The sequence below is a fragment of the Vipera ursinii genome (genome assembly GCF_947247035.1).
Source record: "Vipera ursinii genome assembly, chromosome: 5".
Taxonomy (NCBI): domain Eukaryota; kingdom Metazoa; phylum Chordata; class Lepidosauria; order Squamata; family Viperidae; genus Vipera; species Vipera ursinii.
This window is the reverse complement of record NC_139518.1, coordinates 51298656-51315841: the sequence shown is the minus strand read 5'-3', so window position 1 is coordinate 51315841 and position 17186 is coordinate 51298656. Positions and strand designations below refer to the sequence as shown.

Below are 17186 nucleotides of genomic sequence, written 5' to 3'. Positions count from 1 at the left end.
AAAGCAAGATTTAACAGAAAGGATAAAATATATTCTTGTCATATCTAAATGACTTTATGAAGTTCTGAATTTTCCTTGGTTCTGTTTTGTGATACTTCAACAAGTTTATCACCACTGGTTTAGTTGTTGATTATTTTAATTGTTTTATTGTTTGCTTCTATTTACTGTAATAGTGTATTATTACATATAATAAAAGCTGCTGCTATTGAGGGATAATTTTTTAAAGTACAATAAAAAATAAATATGGGTTAGTGCCTCTAGTCCCAGAATTCAGCTGTTGCCACTGGGTTCTGTTACTTTTATTCTAAACTTGGTCAAAATTAACACAATTGTATATTAAATTCTTTGAAGCATATATTTTGCAACCAAAATGTACAGACCACGTATTGTCTCACCAATAAACCTAGCACCAGCAGACCAGACAGTGGAAAAATATACTGAAAGAAGACTTCCATGTGTCTTCATGAATGGCAGGAACAAACATCCTATTATAAATGGACTCTGTAAAATTTTATTTCCTGCTAAGGTACAAACCAAAGTTTGCCAAGGATAGCAATTCTACCAAGTTGCCTGAAATATTTCTCTTGGGTGATTGTTATAAGCATTTTTGAGAACAGAGTCCCAGTTTTTCTTTCGTTTGCCCTATATATGCTTCTTTGTGTCTTGCTTTTAAAACACTTAAATATCAGAACTGTTACATATGTAATACCGATCCTCATAAACTCCCATGTGAGACTTTTTGGCTAAAGAATGAATACTATTTATATACATTTACACAAAATAAATAATGTAGCAGTTATACTATCCTATTAATAGGAGCATTTATTTAAAGCTTCACTCAGCCTAAACTGATCCACTAGTTCAGGGGTGTCAAACTCAATTTCATTGAGGGCCGCATCAGCATTGCGGTTGCCCTCAAGGGGCCGGGTGGGTATGGCCAGGGTGGGTGTGGCCTACTGGTTGGGCGTGGTTAGAGTGCATATGGCCTACTGGGTGGGCGTGACCAGCTCTACATCATTCGCATGAAGGGTGCCTGTGCAGGCCTGGGCAGGAGTGGGACAGATCTGAGGGTCTCTGGCAGAAGGAGGATCTCTGGGCCAGGGCCAAGGCAGAGGGGGCCGTTCCCTCACTGTTTCCAGGATGGCTTCGCGGGCCACATGAAACCACTTCACGGGCCGGATCCGGCCCCCGGGCCTTGTGTTTGACATGTCTGCACTAGTTGTAACTCTGGTTGTAAAAGAGACCAGGAAGTTCTGATAGAAGTAACCCATGCCAGCATGACCACATGGCATGACAATGCAGTATGCTCTAGATGGGGTGGTTTTTGAAGACAACTCAGAAATTACCAGTAGTGCAGAATGCAGCAAACAAGCTAGTGGCAAATGAGACTTACTACTACAACATAATACCACTGGTTACCAATAGATGTCCAAATGCTACTTTTTACCTGTAAGACCTTTTACAGAATGGCTCTGAACTATATCAGGGTCCATCTTTTTCCAAATAATTCAGCCTATTATGCCAGGGCCTCCTTAAACTCTTGCCTCCCTGCAAGGGAGGTACAAAGATTGTGGAACAGAAAGATGGCTTTCTCTATATCAGCCCTAATGATTTTAAAACATTATAGCTCCAGGGCTAAAGAGGCCTCATCTCCTTCTCTACATCTCATAAGGCAGGAAAAACTTTGATGAGTGGTGACTTGGCTGCCATTGTTATTGTTACATGCTTTTACACATTTCTATATGTTCTTTGGGGGGGATATCACATTATATTGTGTCAGGCTCTATGACAGTGATGGTGAACCTATGGCACGCCTGCTAGAGGCAGCACTCAGAGCCTTCTCTGTGGGCATGTGTGCCGTTGCCCTCCCCCTCCCCCCACGGCCTCCTCCTCATCTCCCCCCAGAGGAGAGTTGCCCCCCAGGCGTGGCCCACCTGGAGCAGCGCAGCCAAGGACATGGCAGCCGGGCAGTGGGGACAAGACTCTGCACTCGTGCCCTGTTGCATGCACGATACTGTAGGGCGCAGGCGGAGGGCGTGGCCGCCATGGTGCTGCTGGGCTGCCTGGGCAATCTGCGGTGGGCCGTAGACACAGTGGGTGGCCCTGCGGGTGGGCGGGGCAGGCAGGGGGCAGAGTGGGGGCAGGGCGGTGGCAGTTTTTGGGCACCCGGTCTCTACAAGGTTCACCATCACTGCTCTATGATATATGTTTTAATGATATTTTGCTTTTGCACACTACCCTGAGCCTGGTGATATAGCCAGTATAAAAATGTTTTAATAAATAAATAAAAATTAATTGGCTTTATAGATGAAACTTCAAATGTTGCTTCTTCTATCCACATTTGTTTATTTACAATACTTGTTTATTGTTACAATAACATTTACATTAAAACAGTCACTGTAAGACATGCTCAAAAAAAAGAGTAAAACCCTATCTGTGGAAGTAATGAAGCTGTGTGACTTTTTATTTTGTTTCATTTGACATGGCATGCAATTGAAATGTCATCACTACAAATATTACGAATATGGCACTGCAGTATTAGAGATGACTAATTTTGAAGGTATCAATTAGTTTTAATGTTATTGTGTTTCTGCAACAATGATTTTTAGTAAATTCTCTAAATTATATTTAAATAAGTAAACAAGAGCCTTTTGTTCAGAAGTTGGAGACATATTTGATTAAAATGGCTCATATACCACCAACAGAGAGCACCAGAAAGATTATATCTTTGGCAAATATTGTTGCTGTAATCAAGTAGGTGAGCTTTTGGCAAATCTACAAAATATATTTATCTGCTGGAACAGAACTCTATTATATTGCAATTATTTTGCTCACACTTTCCATCAGTTGATTTGTTAACCTGATATTATTACATACATAGAACATGCCACATGAGGGACAGAAAAGCAGATTCTATTATCAGACTAATACACTATTTAATGTGATGTTTCATAATCCATCAGATTATAAATTATGCCAAAAATGAAAAAGTCTGCACAAAAATACATTGTAAAACAATATCTTCAAATGGTGTTCAAGCAAATATGATTTGATCTAAAACTCCAAGTCTCTTTTTGCTAAGTGAAAATATTTAAACTACAGACTTAACAAACATACCTGAGCAAAGGGGTGGGGAATCCCCATACCTCCACTGAATACAGTGGGATACATTTCAAAATAAAAATGCAAAGGATTTTCCCCTAGATTAATATTAGTCCTTCTAGAGTAAAATCAGCTACTTGGGAAAGCTTTCAATGATGATGCAAGTTACATAAAATGAGCGTGGGGAACCTGCAGGAACAAGGCATTACGTACTCAGCTAACAAGCTGGTTCTGCAAGATTTAAAGAGGCAGCTAACACAATACCACATTGGTCAATTCTTCTATTAAAAGCCACAAACTTGCAGATCATCAAGGGCTGGGGAAGCAAGATAATGAAGAAAGGGGAACTCCAGCAAAAGTGACAAATAAAATATAACCTATTCTCTCTGATGGATGCATGAAATATTTGTGCCTATATATTCTAACAATCTCCCCTTTTCAAGTGACTTTCAGAATGTTACCTGTTTGTGGTGCCTGTGCTGTTGCCTCCGCTGCTATGCTTTCGTGACCGGCTCAGTCTCTGCAGTGGCTTTGGGTCTTGCAGTCCAAGACTTGTCATGGAAGGGAAGGCTGAGGCATACCCATGTTCACACTCTGCATAAATTATGATCAAATGGAAACAGAAGGAACAGTGAGTAAGAAACAGTATTTTCCAAAGACAACACCAGCAGATCTCTGAATAACTTCTCAGGGAGCACTCTCAGCTTTAAACAAACTTGAGAACACTCAGATATAAAAACCACAGGCAATGCACCTGTTCATATAAGGCTGATTAGCTTAGAGTCCAAATCCCTTTCAGTCAGTCCTGGTGACTGCATGCAGTTGTCTCTCTTTTTCAGAAGTGGTTTCCCATTGCCTTCTTCCTAAGGCTGAGAAAGAGTGAATGGCCCAAAGTCAGCAAACTGAGTTCATACCTAAGGCAGCACTAGAAGTTAGTCTCCCAGTTTGTATACTAGTTACATTAAGCACTACCCCAAATTGGTTCTCCAATGTATTTCCAAGACAACTTTAATGTATCAAAACTTCTTGATCAAATCCAGAGCACATTCAAAGAAATTCTGCCACTCTGCTCACATTTCTCCATCTATTACATGTGAATCTCTTTGGCCCTATTTTTCCCCTCTCCCCAAGCAACTGCTTCTTTCAAAACAAGTTAAATTTCACCTATTTCCAGGAAAGTGGCCCCTTCCTCAAAAGGTGTTACCTTGGTCTCTGCGATCCAGGTATTCGGCTGCCTCCAAAAGGCGCTGGATGTTGATCATTTCTACACGCTCCATAGCCCTTGGGATGGATGAGACCTTTCCCCGAACAATTGTGAAGGCTGCCTTGCCCTGGCACTATGGGTGAAATAGACCTTAGTTCTCTGATTTTTCCAATAGAGAAAAAGAATAAGGTAGGATACGAGTAACTTGGAGGAAGGGTGCCTCTCGTCCTGCTTCTACGAAGTTAATCAGTGAGGCGTAAAGAATTGAACAACTACTGCAGCAGTTACCCTGACTCATGGCCACATCCTACTTCAAGAAGATCTCTTTTCTTTACCTCTAGGCACTAACAGAGACCCTTCCCACAACTCCTAGTCCCGATTGTATCCCCTTTGGCTATTCGTCTTTTTCTCCTTTAAATCTCTAGCACTGCGCCCGACCCATCTTCATACCCTTTTCTCAGTGCCCCAAACATTTATTCTGTCCTCTTCTTAATCTAGTCCTGCATTCTGCCCCCTATTGCCCCTTTCCTCCGTGGACCCACACTTTTCGCCTCCTCTATCTCGATGCTGCCCCTGCATCCATCGTGCAAGCCCTCTCCCCCAAAGATCTATCGCTTTCTCCGCCTTCTGCAGCAGATACTGTACGTCCCTGCCTCTTTCACAGTTTGTTTACCTCCGCTTAGAAATCATGGAGGGGGAGGGGACGCACATGAGACTTTCAGCCCCAATGCCATTTGGGAAATGTAGTTCTCGGCTTCCTCTCTCTGCAAGTACGGCGCGTGTGCACGTTTGCATTGTGGGAAGCTTCGTTTTTCCACGTTACACATGTTGCTCGGACCGAAGAAAGCTTACGCAGCCCTCCCCTCGTTATGGCTATGAGAACGGATATGAGATGGGGAAATCCTTTCCTTGTTTACATAAAATAACCCATGAAGGTTGATCTAATAATAAACAGAATTCCAAGATAAATGGACACCTTGTCTTGCGCCTTCCCCTCAAAATAATCAGTTTTGGGATTTGTTAAGCCTCAAACCGTTAATTGCATAAACTGCTCGGAAAGAAGTTCACTGAAAACAATTTGTTGCTCCATTTGCACGGTTTTAAGTTGTCAAGTGCATTTTAATTATTATAATTTGCCATAATAAATCCATCAAATAACATGTTCTACAAGCCTGTTTTGTTTTACCTCTGCAATTATTTCAAGAAACTTAAAATACAATTTAAAATCAAATCATCTTATAAAAATTAAAGTAAGTCTGCCGCTGAAAACATGTTTGCTTGAAACTTAAATTCCATCAAATTTAATTAAAATTACATATTGGATAAGAGTTTTAATGTGAAATAATGGTTACTTCAAATCAAATCTTTATTATAGCATAATTAATTCTGTTTTAGAGTCTTATGGGATACATCCTATGGAATGAAGCCTATGTCTAAAATATTCCCTTTTCTCAAAAAAATAAAAATAAAAATTCTTGAGTAACTACTGGAATGAACAGGTCCTGTGATGTGATTATTTTTGGTCTTAAAAACAAATAATATATGAATGTCCTTTAAAGCATTAATAGAATCATATTTTAAATAGAAAAAATAGAATTTACAAAAAAATAAATGTATCCCCATGTATAGGGAAAATGAAACTGAAACTGCTAGGCAAACTGAACTTAAATTGAAACACAGACAAATACGAAAAGTTGGAAGAAGATGATGTGCAAACTAGTCAGAATGAAAAGCCGAATTGAGTAGTTTGTAATATTTTATAATTGAATACAGAAAATATTTTGCAGATACCAAACAGAGCCTCCTATGTTCAGTTTTTTCCTTAGCAAGAAAACAGTGTTATATTGTTTCAGCAAGAATCATTGTAAAACATAATTTTTATTCCTGAAATAAATAAGTAAACACACCTCCATATTAAGCACTATGAAAATAACTCAGAAGTGCTTCAGACTTGTAGATGTACAACATAGCAGCTCCTTCCTATTAGAGCAGTCTGACTTTTTTCAGATTTCCATAGGAGCCTTTTAAAAAGTGCTGATTAAAACTATCCATTCATTAAAATTAATATAATCCTTAAAACAGTGGTTTTTCAGGTTTGTCTCAAAACTAAAAAAAAACCTGGAGCAGTTTAAATGAATAACAGAGAGGTAATATGTAGCATTTGCTTGAGATCCAAAGCATTTCTTGCTAATAATTTTCAAAGTTTATATGCCCTTCTAGCCAGCAAATGCTCAGCTCCAACCAGTCACCCCAACTCTATCCCAAATTAAGGGATTACAGGGTCATAAGTAAGAGGGTAAGTAGTGAAAGTACTGGGGTAGAAACCACAAAGTCATGATTTCCAGTCCTGCATTAGGCATGAAGCCAGCTGAATAACTTGGTGAAGTCACTCTGTCTCAGCCCTTGGAAAAAGGCAATGGTATCCACTTCCAAAAATGTAGCAGGCACTTGTAAGTCACCAGAAGTGAAGACTACTCAAAGGTACATTCAGATCTATTTCCACAATTATTGTCAAGACAGAATCCGAAGTAAACAAAATGTGATTATTTTTACACAATCTTGGTAAATTTGAACATTATTTTTATGAGGTTCAATAATGCTTGTTCTAGATCACAGGTGTCAAACTTGCCACGTCATGTGATGTATTGCGACTCTGCATTGCCAGCAATGGAGTGGGCGTGGCTTTGGTATGATGAAACCGGCCCGTGGGCCAGCAGTTTAACACCCCTGATCTAGATGGAACTTTTACATAATCATTCAGCCTGGAAGCACCTTATGCATAAAGTCAATGGAAGCCAAATTAAGTCATATTACTTAGTGGTTTAAAGATTTTTGCATAGGCAAGTTTCATCATGATATGGTAGGTCATTTTGTTCTAGGATTTCATAGGATTTTCTCTATAAATAATAAAAGGTTTGTGAAGGAGAATGACATTACCCTTTAAAATAAGTTCTTATTGCGGTTTATTATTATATTTCCAAAACTGTTCAGACCACATGATATCACTCTTAATTAATTTTCTGAATAATTCTTATTTAGTGTAGTCACAGAAGTCTTAAGATTTTTTTTTGCCTGCCTGCACTTCAGTATCTCACTTTATAATAATAAATATTCCCATAGGAGTTTCATCCAAAAGATATGGGTTCAAATTACTTGGATCTAACCTGATAGACAGCATATGATAGATGTTGGTTGGTGAGAATAAGAATTGCAGTGCAATAGAGCTAGAAGGCTATTGACCCGGGGAAGGTCATTCTACAGGAAATATCACTTGATTAGAGCTCATGATTAGCACTGACAATCCAACACCCAACCCCAAAAACCTCACCTCAGTTCCAACAATTCTGAGAAACTATTCAGTGGTTATACTCAAACTAATGTAACAATAATATATGGTAGTAAGCCAATAGGTTTATTTATATTGAAATCCTATCGATGTCAATTTAATAGTAAAGCTAACTGAGTGAGATTACTGGCAGTATCAAATCTGGACTGCAAACAGCCAGACAACTCCTAGACAGCAGCAAAGAGGTACATAAAACTTGTTTACTGTCATCTAGTGTTGTGCAAACTTGCTACTTCACAATCCACTGGTTAGCCTATATTAATTTCTTTGTTTATACAACTGTAGCTTGTGATGTTCCATAGCTTCTCAGAGAGAGCAGATCAAAAGCCTAGAAAGTTCTTTGAGGGATCTTCCAACGGTACTGTTAGTGGCAGCACAAAGAGCATTAACTCTACTGAAATAGGTTAGCATAAGTAAACAATATTTCACTTCCAAATTTAGCAATAATTACTGATCAAATATCATTTTAACTACTTTTCCCTTTGAATATTCCATCCACATTTTTGTTCCTCAGCAATATCCAACAACATTACTTGGCAGGCTATTGGGATTATAGAGGAAGAAAATGAAACATAAAATATAAAGCATAATTTGAAAAACATTACAATGGACTTGCTGCCAATGATTACCACAGATATGATCTAATCAAGTATTTTCATTCCCTACAGAATACTATTTTGTTCTTCAAAATAGTTCAAAGAATGCATCACACCCTTGCAAGCATCACGTTTATTCCATACCAGATGCAATTCCAGAATGGCATACAATTTCCATTAATTTAATAATTTTGCTCCTGCTAGCTCTGCCTCCTAAATAAACAAATAAGTAAATAAACAAATAATTACTATTACCACCCAGTTTCTTTGCTTTTAGGCTACACTACAATCATCTTCAACAAAAACTAGAAGATTTTAGCTTATGAATTAAGAAAAGAAGAATTTAAGCTACAAACTTCTATTTTAATTCAACAATATCAAAGCATATATAAGGAATAAAGTACATTAACTAAATGTTAATTCTTTTCCTGATGCATTGGGGATAATAGCAAGTTTCCTTCCTAGTTATCCAGGTGCTAAAATTCAAAGGTTTACAAGCAAGAGCATCTCTTTTATTCCAAATAAACTGTTATTATTGTCTTGTAAATAATAAGTTCTCTATATAACAATGGCATATGAAAAAAGCAAGTAAGGTTACCCTTCATGGCTAGCACTGTAATCGAAGCCACAAATCATTTTGTTATCCCTTCTGGACAATCTCTTTATTAGTAAAATGTTTCTGCTTGAAGATAAACAATGCCATTCTTTGTACAAACTCTAAGCTGTATAAAAATTGCTAGTGGCCCAGAAAGAATTTGATGGCTGCAAACTGAGTAATATTAAAACATTCCTGATTTCTGCAAAAATTTGAATCCACACAATGCATTTTTATAAAAATAAAAGAGTTGTGAAGTTTATAATAGTTTTTATGTGAATTACCAAGAAATCAGGAGGGAAAGTAAACAGCATCAAAATGGTGGCGGTCTGGACTGAACAACTGAATCATCTCTTTCATGTATCCACTGGATACATGTAAAAAAGGGATGGGACGTGGATCATTTGGTCATGGCCTCCATGTTGACTCTTGTGGACATCCCTGCCAGTAGCTGAGCACTCTTCAGAAACAATCCTTTGCAGTTTTTTCCTCAGGGCCATTTCACCTGTCACGCTTTCAAAGAGAAGGATGCTAGAACTTTATATTCATGTAGCAGATTTCTACATGAAGTGAATATGGCTATGCAACATTTCATGTTCTAAGATAAAAAAAAGTTTCACAGCATGCAGGAATTCTCACACAAAATCCCACCGAAAAAGCAGTGTTTTTCCACAGGATGTTGAGACTACCACTGCAGCTTCAGTCAGGCAGCTGCAGCATAATCCTGGGGAAGGATTTGAAAGAATTGAAGACAGATTGCTTTGTGCATACCTACCCATATTCTGAACACACTATCTTAAATTCAAAAACATTGCACAACCATATTGATAACAAAGTTTTTATATATAGTAGTTTTTCTCATTTTTAAGCATTTGTTAAAGGGATGATTAATTTCAAATTGTTTTGGGTTTTGTTCATTTGGAGCATTTCCATAGTAGAAATTTAATGTGGGTTTTCTGTTTCATTCCTGCCATCTTTGTGGGGCATTCATTTGCCAGTGCCACCTAATTATTGTTACCCTGTGTTTTTTTCCTCATTCTTCTGTCTTTTTCTTCAGACTTCAAAAAGAGCAACTTAAAAAAAAAGTCATTCGATGTTATAACTACAGATGCCTCAAGCTACAAAGTGAGATTTTGACAATGATCTAAAAAAATTAACAAGAGTTTAACATTTATTACAAAACTTGTATTATGCCAGTTTGCAAAATCACTATTTAAGAACTCAAAAACTTTTCATTTATATATTTTAATAGAAGAGCCAAGTATCACTTATAAAACCACATGTTTTAAATGTTTGATACTTTACAACTCACTGTAATTGCAGGAGTGGAGCACAAAATTTAACAGTAGTGCATTATGTTGTTTCGTTACACATGTGTACACTTTAATATATAAAATACCTTATTAATGTTTATCAGTATACATCAGAAAAAATGCAATATTGCCGATGATATGGAAAGCCAATTACATTAATGTTGATAAATTAGGCAATTTTAGGGCTGTAGTATCATAAGGTTCATGAAGTCATTTGCTGCATTATTTTCAGTCTTTCCAATCTGCTACCCACCCACCCCAGAACAAATGGAAATTCAACTCCTAAAATTCACCTCTCTTAATCAACCATGGATGTCCCAAAATTTGAAGTGTAGTTGTGGTGCATCACGTACACAGTTGCAGTAGCCTGTGTCACATATTTAGAAATCATTGTTAAAATCATGCTATGATTCTCTTTATAACCTCCCAAATGAGCAACTAAAAGCTTCTATAGATAGCTTTGGGCATACTGATTAGTGATGTCTGGAGAAAATAATTATTCTTACATAGATCCTATGTAACAAAACATTTTTGCACGAGTAAAAATATTATTTTTCCTTAATGAATCCAGAGACATTTTTCCTGATTTTTACTGTAGCAGATACAGCTTTTTTCTTTGCTGAATATAGAAATCTCTTTCACCTGTCCCATTGGTTATACAAACACAGAAGCTCTTACAAAAATTAAAGTTATACTAAGCAGAACTATGTTGCAAATAAAACTGCTTTATTTAAACACACACAAGAAAAAAGTGATGACCTACAACTTGAAATACAATTTCAATCAGCACAAATGTTTAATATTAAACTGATCGTCAAATGGATTTATGAAGCTGTGAGTATGCCTGTAATTGTTACACTTGGGGTTTATAAGCTTAGGTGCTTGAAAGCAAGTAGCAGAATAATAGTTACTGATATTGCTATTTTTCCCACTTGCCTTTTTGCACAGAATTTTGCTCAACTTTCTAGTACAATGATGTAATACCCAACAAACAGTTGCATGCCGGGTAATCCAATTTACACTAAAGCAAACAATAAGCAACATAAAAAGAGTGGCAGTTTTCCCTTAAAACTCCAGGTCAACCCTGTTTTCATTCGATATAGGAAAAAACGATACTAAACGTGCAACTGGTAAACAAGAGACGACTGCAAGTTAGCCTGTCTTTTCCATACTAGCAGTTACAATAATGGCCTGAACTCATAAACCTTTGACATTGCACTAAATTAAAAGAAAAGCGTGCTGTAAGACTGCAAACATCCTGGAAACTTTTAGAGAGCCATATTCGCTTCTGATAATATAACTTGAAGGATATAAATCCTGCTTCAGGAAAAGTAAATACAGAAGGAAAAACCACAAAACTCCACACCTTTCAAACATAAATAACTTAATATTTCCTGACAAAGCACAAAATGTCTCTCCCTATATATGCATAAACACGTATCGGGCAAACATTTTAGGAACAACTTCGCCGATACAGGCAAGTGAAAGACGCTTAATCCCTCCTTTTGCAATCTCGTACAAATCGGCCCCTGCCCACATCGTTATGCCCATGCAAGAAAGGATCGGAATTCGTGGAACCTCTTCAGGCCCTTATTGTTATTGTGCATCTCCAACTTGGAAAAGCTACGAGCGCAAAACAGAACATTGTCGCTTTAAGCCTGAAACTATGACATCATCTGACCACAACTCCCAACAAGGACACTCCGCTCCGTTCCAGACTCCTCCCGTTGATCTTCAGGCTCAGCAACGCGTGACATCATAGGGATAAAAGAGCGCCCCATTGGCGGAATGGCTTGAGATAACCACGCCCCCCGAGTTAGAGTAGGGCCAATAGAAAGAGAGGAGTTTGTCTCCATGTGGAAACCATGTGGTTCTCAAAAGGAGGAGGAGCCGAGACTGATTATACTGTAAGCTAGCCAGGCGGATCAGAGTGCAGCCGAGGCAGCGTCGTTTTGTTTTTGCTTCGGTGAAACTTTAAGAAGGATGTGGGGGGTTGGGATTTCGAGAGGCTGTTAAATGTGCACGCCTTGTTTACGTTTTCAAAAAGACTTGCACTGGCCGCTCCCACGGGAAAAAAAAAAAGTTTTAAGGAAAATTCAAACGCGTGGGTTGCCCTCCGCCTAAGTCACTGCCACGCTGAAATGCACGAATGTGTGGAGCAATATCGGCCTAATCGTTTGCAAAACGTGCAAAATCCGCGAGTCTTGCTCCTCGAGGGGGAGGGGAGTCACGAACATTGAAAGGACACATGTTGGCAGCCCAACGGAGTTGCGTTTTCCGTCGAGATGTTATTGCTGAAACCCAAAGACGGCACATCCTCGCTCCCATTTTATTCGAATGACTTGGAGAGCATCCCAAAATTACAGATCCTAAATGACATTGGCGTTCATCAGGATATAGATTTCTATAGGGTCGAAATATTTATATGTAGGGGACACAGTGAATTCAGATAAATTAGTTGGCTACGGAGGAGACCCGTGTCTTTCTTGAATATTCCGATTTTTAAACATTTAACACCTGAAGTCACGAAACACACGTTCTTGGAAACACAGTTACTACTGAGTTCTCTCACCCATCACCAGCCCCGCAACCTGTGTTAAAATAATTTAAGAGGCTGAGTTTCCTACCGAAAGTAGGTAAGGAGCTGTGCAGTAGTTTTGTGGCTTGGCTTGAAGCGAACGTCGCGCGCACGTTTGTTTTTCTGTCTCTCTTTGTTTTCCGCAGCAGCAAAACGGGGCAGTTTGGCGAAGTCAGAAAAAAAAAAAGGGAAAACGCCTAAAAACCCCAACTCGGCTCTCCTGGTGGGGAGAGGGATGCTTTTGTGCACGACTGGCTTGGAGGAGCGGAGAAAACAACGGAGGCAAAGCTGACCTAGTTCTACCCGCACCGTCTCCAGTGCTAATGAAATGAGATGGCCGGTATAAACTGATTAGTCCCACTTTGGCCGAGTTGCTAGAGGACTCCTGGACGCCACCTCTCCGCCCCCTTGGCTTGGCTACCTGGCGAGTTTGCTCTTTGCCTACGTGACTTCCCAAAGGAGGGGAGGGTGGGCGGACGGACGGATACCTCCATTAACTTGGCAGCCCGTCTTCCTTGAGCGATCGCCTTGCGCGGAAGCCAAGGCCCTGCACCTCAATCCTAAAAGTCAGGGTGCCGCGGAAAGAACCGGATTGACCAGAAAGCCAAAGGCGCTGGTTAAAAATACACCCCATTGATGTCAGCGAGCGTGTTAGCCATTGCAAAAGTGGCAGGAGGAGGAGGAGGAGGTGGGGGGGGGAAGGCTTTGTGAAGTCTTCGCGTTACCCCGTCCTCCCGGAAACAATGCCCATATATCCACTTATTCATGAAAAAGATGGGGAAGAGCAAGGGGAGAAAGATAGGGCGGTCAACAAAGGCTTAAGCTAGTTGAACTGCAGTGGAAATTTACACTCCGGAGAGGGGGGGGGACAGCGGGGGGGGCACCCATATTTGTTCGGCCGATTTGTAAGGCAAAGCATCGCGTGCGGGTGGGGGGGGGAGAAAGAGGTTGACACATACAAATAATATACTCAAAAGCCAAAGGAGAGTTAAATTCGCTCCTCTTTCTCCCCCCCCCACTGCAGGGATTGACGCGATGCAACGCTTTCTTTCTTTTTCTTCCTCTTGACCTTCGCTGTTGTTAAACTAGATGAAACGCCAGCCCTGCTGGTTAAAATTGTTCCTAGCTTGTTATTGTTCTACCCGGGAGGCTGCTCAAAAGACGCTGCAAACGAGCGTTTCTGTACGGATTATTCTTTTTTTTTTTTTGCTGACGGCAACATTAGCAAGGAGGGGGAGGGGTGTTGGGGAAATCCTTTTCCAGAAGGGGGGGAATGTGTGTGTGTGTGTGTGTTTATTTTTATTTCCCCTTTTGTTCTTGTCACAGAATACTCGGCGAGGTTTTCTTTAAGAAGAGAATCACAATCTCTTGGGTTTGCAGGGAGGGGGGGAGGAGAAGGAAGCGAGAGTTGAAAATGATAAACAAGGTTTTTTTTCCCTCTCATTCCTTCTAAAAACCTGAAAGTGTTTTCTGTTAGTCTACCGAGAGGATCATAAAGTTTGTTTTGCATGGTCTCCCCTCCCCCATCTCCTAGTTTGGTCAGTTTTCGATGCCCCCCCACCCCTGCTTTTGACACATTAAGAGCCTTTTATGGGGACATGACACTTCACAAACACACATACCCATAAATCAAAATATAACATGACAGCATTGTTCTGGATCACTTCATAACTAATGTGTGGTGGTTATGTTTTTGTTTCGTTTCTAAGAAAACCGAACAAAAACAACTAAGGATATTTTCTAATGAAATCCCTTGGGACGCACATAAATTCCACTGGACTTAGGACAGGGTTAAAAGATTGAAACAGTCTCATCTGGCAGGTTCAGCTCTGTCTGTCTTGTTGCATTTTCATAAACATTTTCTTTATTTTCTGTTGTTGTACATGCCTAGTCTTAATATATGTTTGCGTGTAAAGAAGCAGCAGAAGGAGCCAATGAAAATTAAAACTCCACTTACTTTTGTTTTCTTTCTCGATTTGCTCCAGGTAGCTGGCTGCTTCCAGCAAAATCTGCACATTCTGTAGGAAAGTGTTGATCTTCTCCATGGAGTCCTCACTGCTGGTGTTGAAAATGTCACTGAATGGGCACCTGGACATATTATCTATCACTGGCAGTTGCTGCTGCCCTAGAACAGCTTCCCCAGCATCACCTTCACATTTGAGTTCTTTCCTTGGCCTGCCACGTTTCCCCATTGCTTCTGCAAATGGAAACTTTGAAATGTTTAAAGCCCTTTTGGCCGACTTCCCTCCTCTTGTTGCAGTTTGTGTGTATGTGTGTGAATGTCTAAGGGAGATTGAATGAATCAAGAGACCTCTTGATTCAAAGACTCCGCGCAGGTCCTAATGCTAGCATTCTTCTGTATACATTTTTTTTAAAGTGGCAATGGAAGAGTCTGGTTTACCTACAGTACAATAGTGAGGATAGAGTACGCTGTACGTGACTTTCAAAACCATAAGAAACAAGGGAAGCGGAAGCAAGCCCAATTTGGTTGAAACCATAAAATTACAGTTGATCATTACACACTACCTCAGAAATATAGAATCATTTGAAAAAAAGCCAAATGGCTCCCTACGCAAAGAGGTTGCGGTTTGCTTCAAAATCAGTCAATGGGGTAAACAGAAAAAGGAATGATGGGTAAGAAGAAAATATTGTAAGTGCCCATATATCTTGCTGACAATTGAGAAAGCCCATGGGAAAAGAAAAAGCTGAAAAATGAACAAATTAGATTACCTTAAAAATAATTCTGCACATTTTTTTAGTAATCACTCAAGCTGCATGTGCATTTGTTTATAAAAGAAAAACATAATATTTAAAATCCTACTTCTATCTGGCTTAGATGTTATGATTATTGTTGTGAATGTCACCTGCCTGCCAGCACCTCATGCTGGACAATAAACTCCCATCCTCATGAGAAGAAAAGTCTTTTCTGACAAACAGAATGGACAGCTCCTTGAATGAAGCATGGTTTACAGGTGTAGGCAACCTTGGCTCTTTTATGACTCGTGGACTTCAACTCCCAGAATTCCTGAGCCAGCTACTGGCTCAGGAATTCTAGGAGTTGAAGTCCACGAGTCATAAAAGAGCCAAGGTTGCCTACACCTGGTTTAGGATCACATACTATGCAGAGGCATACTCCTCTACCCCTCTCTGCTGGAGATGGAAAAAGGAAGCGGCTGGGGGACAGGAACAGCCCTGGTCACAGCTACTGATTGGTTGGAAATCTCCAAAATACTGGAAAACTCAGGGAAAAACAAATATTGTTTCAGAAAATAGCTTTTTCTGTAGAAATAAGGCCTTAAGTCTGGTGTCATACAATGAACTAAATACTAAACTACGGTATCTTAGATTACAAATACAGCTAAAAAGAAAAACATGATTTTGTGCAAAATGTGAATCTAGACTACCTTTAAATATATGACACGACACTGTGAATACTAGGCTTATAAATTGAAGCACCTTAGGAACACCCAAAGTTGATAGCACTCCCAACCTTTCTTTTAGTTGGTCCTGATGGCTGGATTGCTAACAGTGGTTTTTTTTTTGACAGAATCTCTGAGTTCCCATCTCTGTTTTAATATTCAGGTGGAAGGAAATGAAACATTTTAGTTGCCTACTATTCCAGATTTGATTTTGTGAATAAAAGATTGGCTTCCTCCCCCATATTTCCTTATTAGGCCAGAGAAGAAAAGAAAATCTGTCACTAAAAATTTAAGCCTGGGGAAAGAGAGATTTGTATCTGACAGACATGAACTTCCTTAGAGACCATTCGCTTATGGGCACAAAAAGAAAAAAGGCCTGTGATAAATACAACATAACAGTCATATGAATACAATTGGTGTTATGTTATTGTTTGTTAACGTGATAAAACCTAATCCAGAAATGTACTCAACCTATAACCACAATTAGGATCAGAATTATCTGTTGTAAGTCAGTGTGGTCATATGTCAAATCATCATGTGAATGGATCAGATTTCCCTACCATTTTTAGGGTGGTCATACAGCAAATCACATGGTCATTAAGTGAATCCAGCCGTCCCAATTAACTTTTTTTTTTGCTGGAACTGGCTGGGCAGATCCCAGATGGCAATCGTTTGACTGTGGACACTGTAACAGCTCATAAAGGTGAGCTGGTTGCCAAGGTCCGAAATTGCGATCATGTGATCATGAGGGTGATGTGTTGTTTGTAAGTGCAAGGATAGGTCATAAATCTTTTTTTCTTATTGTACCTTTGAATCATTTTTAAATGAATAGTCATGTTGAGAGCTACCTATAGTTGCAAAGAATCTGATGAGGGATAGAAAATCAGCCAAATAGGACGAAAAAGAAAATATCACTGTGTTTGGCAGTTACTTTATTTTCCAAGAATGCTTTGGATTCCATATAGGCTGGCATATTTTCAAAGACAATAAGCATGCTAATTTGGGGGCTTTATTCTGTAAATGTGTCCATCTG

General features: G+C 39.4%; 1 protein-coding gene across 3 annotated transcripts in view; it reads right to left on the bottom strand.

The window, feature by feature from the left end:
* The window catches only part of MXI1 (MAX interactor 1, dimerization protein), a 74187-nt gene extending 59176 nt beyond the window's left edge, over positions 1-15011 (bottom strand). The window contains exons 1-2 of one of the 3 annotated variants that reach the window (XM_083363822.1): positions 14692-15011; positions 3564-3696 (exon numbers count right to left, since the gene is read on the bottom strand). In XM_083363822.1, the coding sequence (XP_083219948.1) occupies positions 3564-3696; positions 14692-14926 (368 nt within the window). In that variant the 5' untranslated portion in view covers positions 14927-15011. Of the gene's footprint in view, positions 1-3563; positions 3697-4306; positions 4913-14691 lie in introns of those variants that run through there. The other 2 variants (XM_083363821.1, XM_083363823.1) reach the window with 2 other exon arrangements.
* Between the last annotated feature and the right edge of the window lie 2175 nt (positions 15012-17186).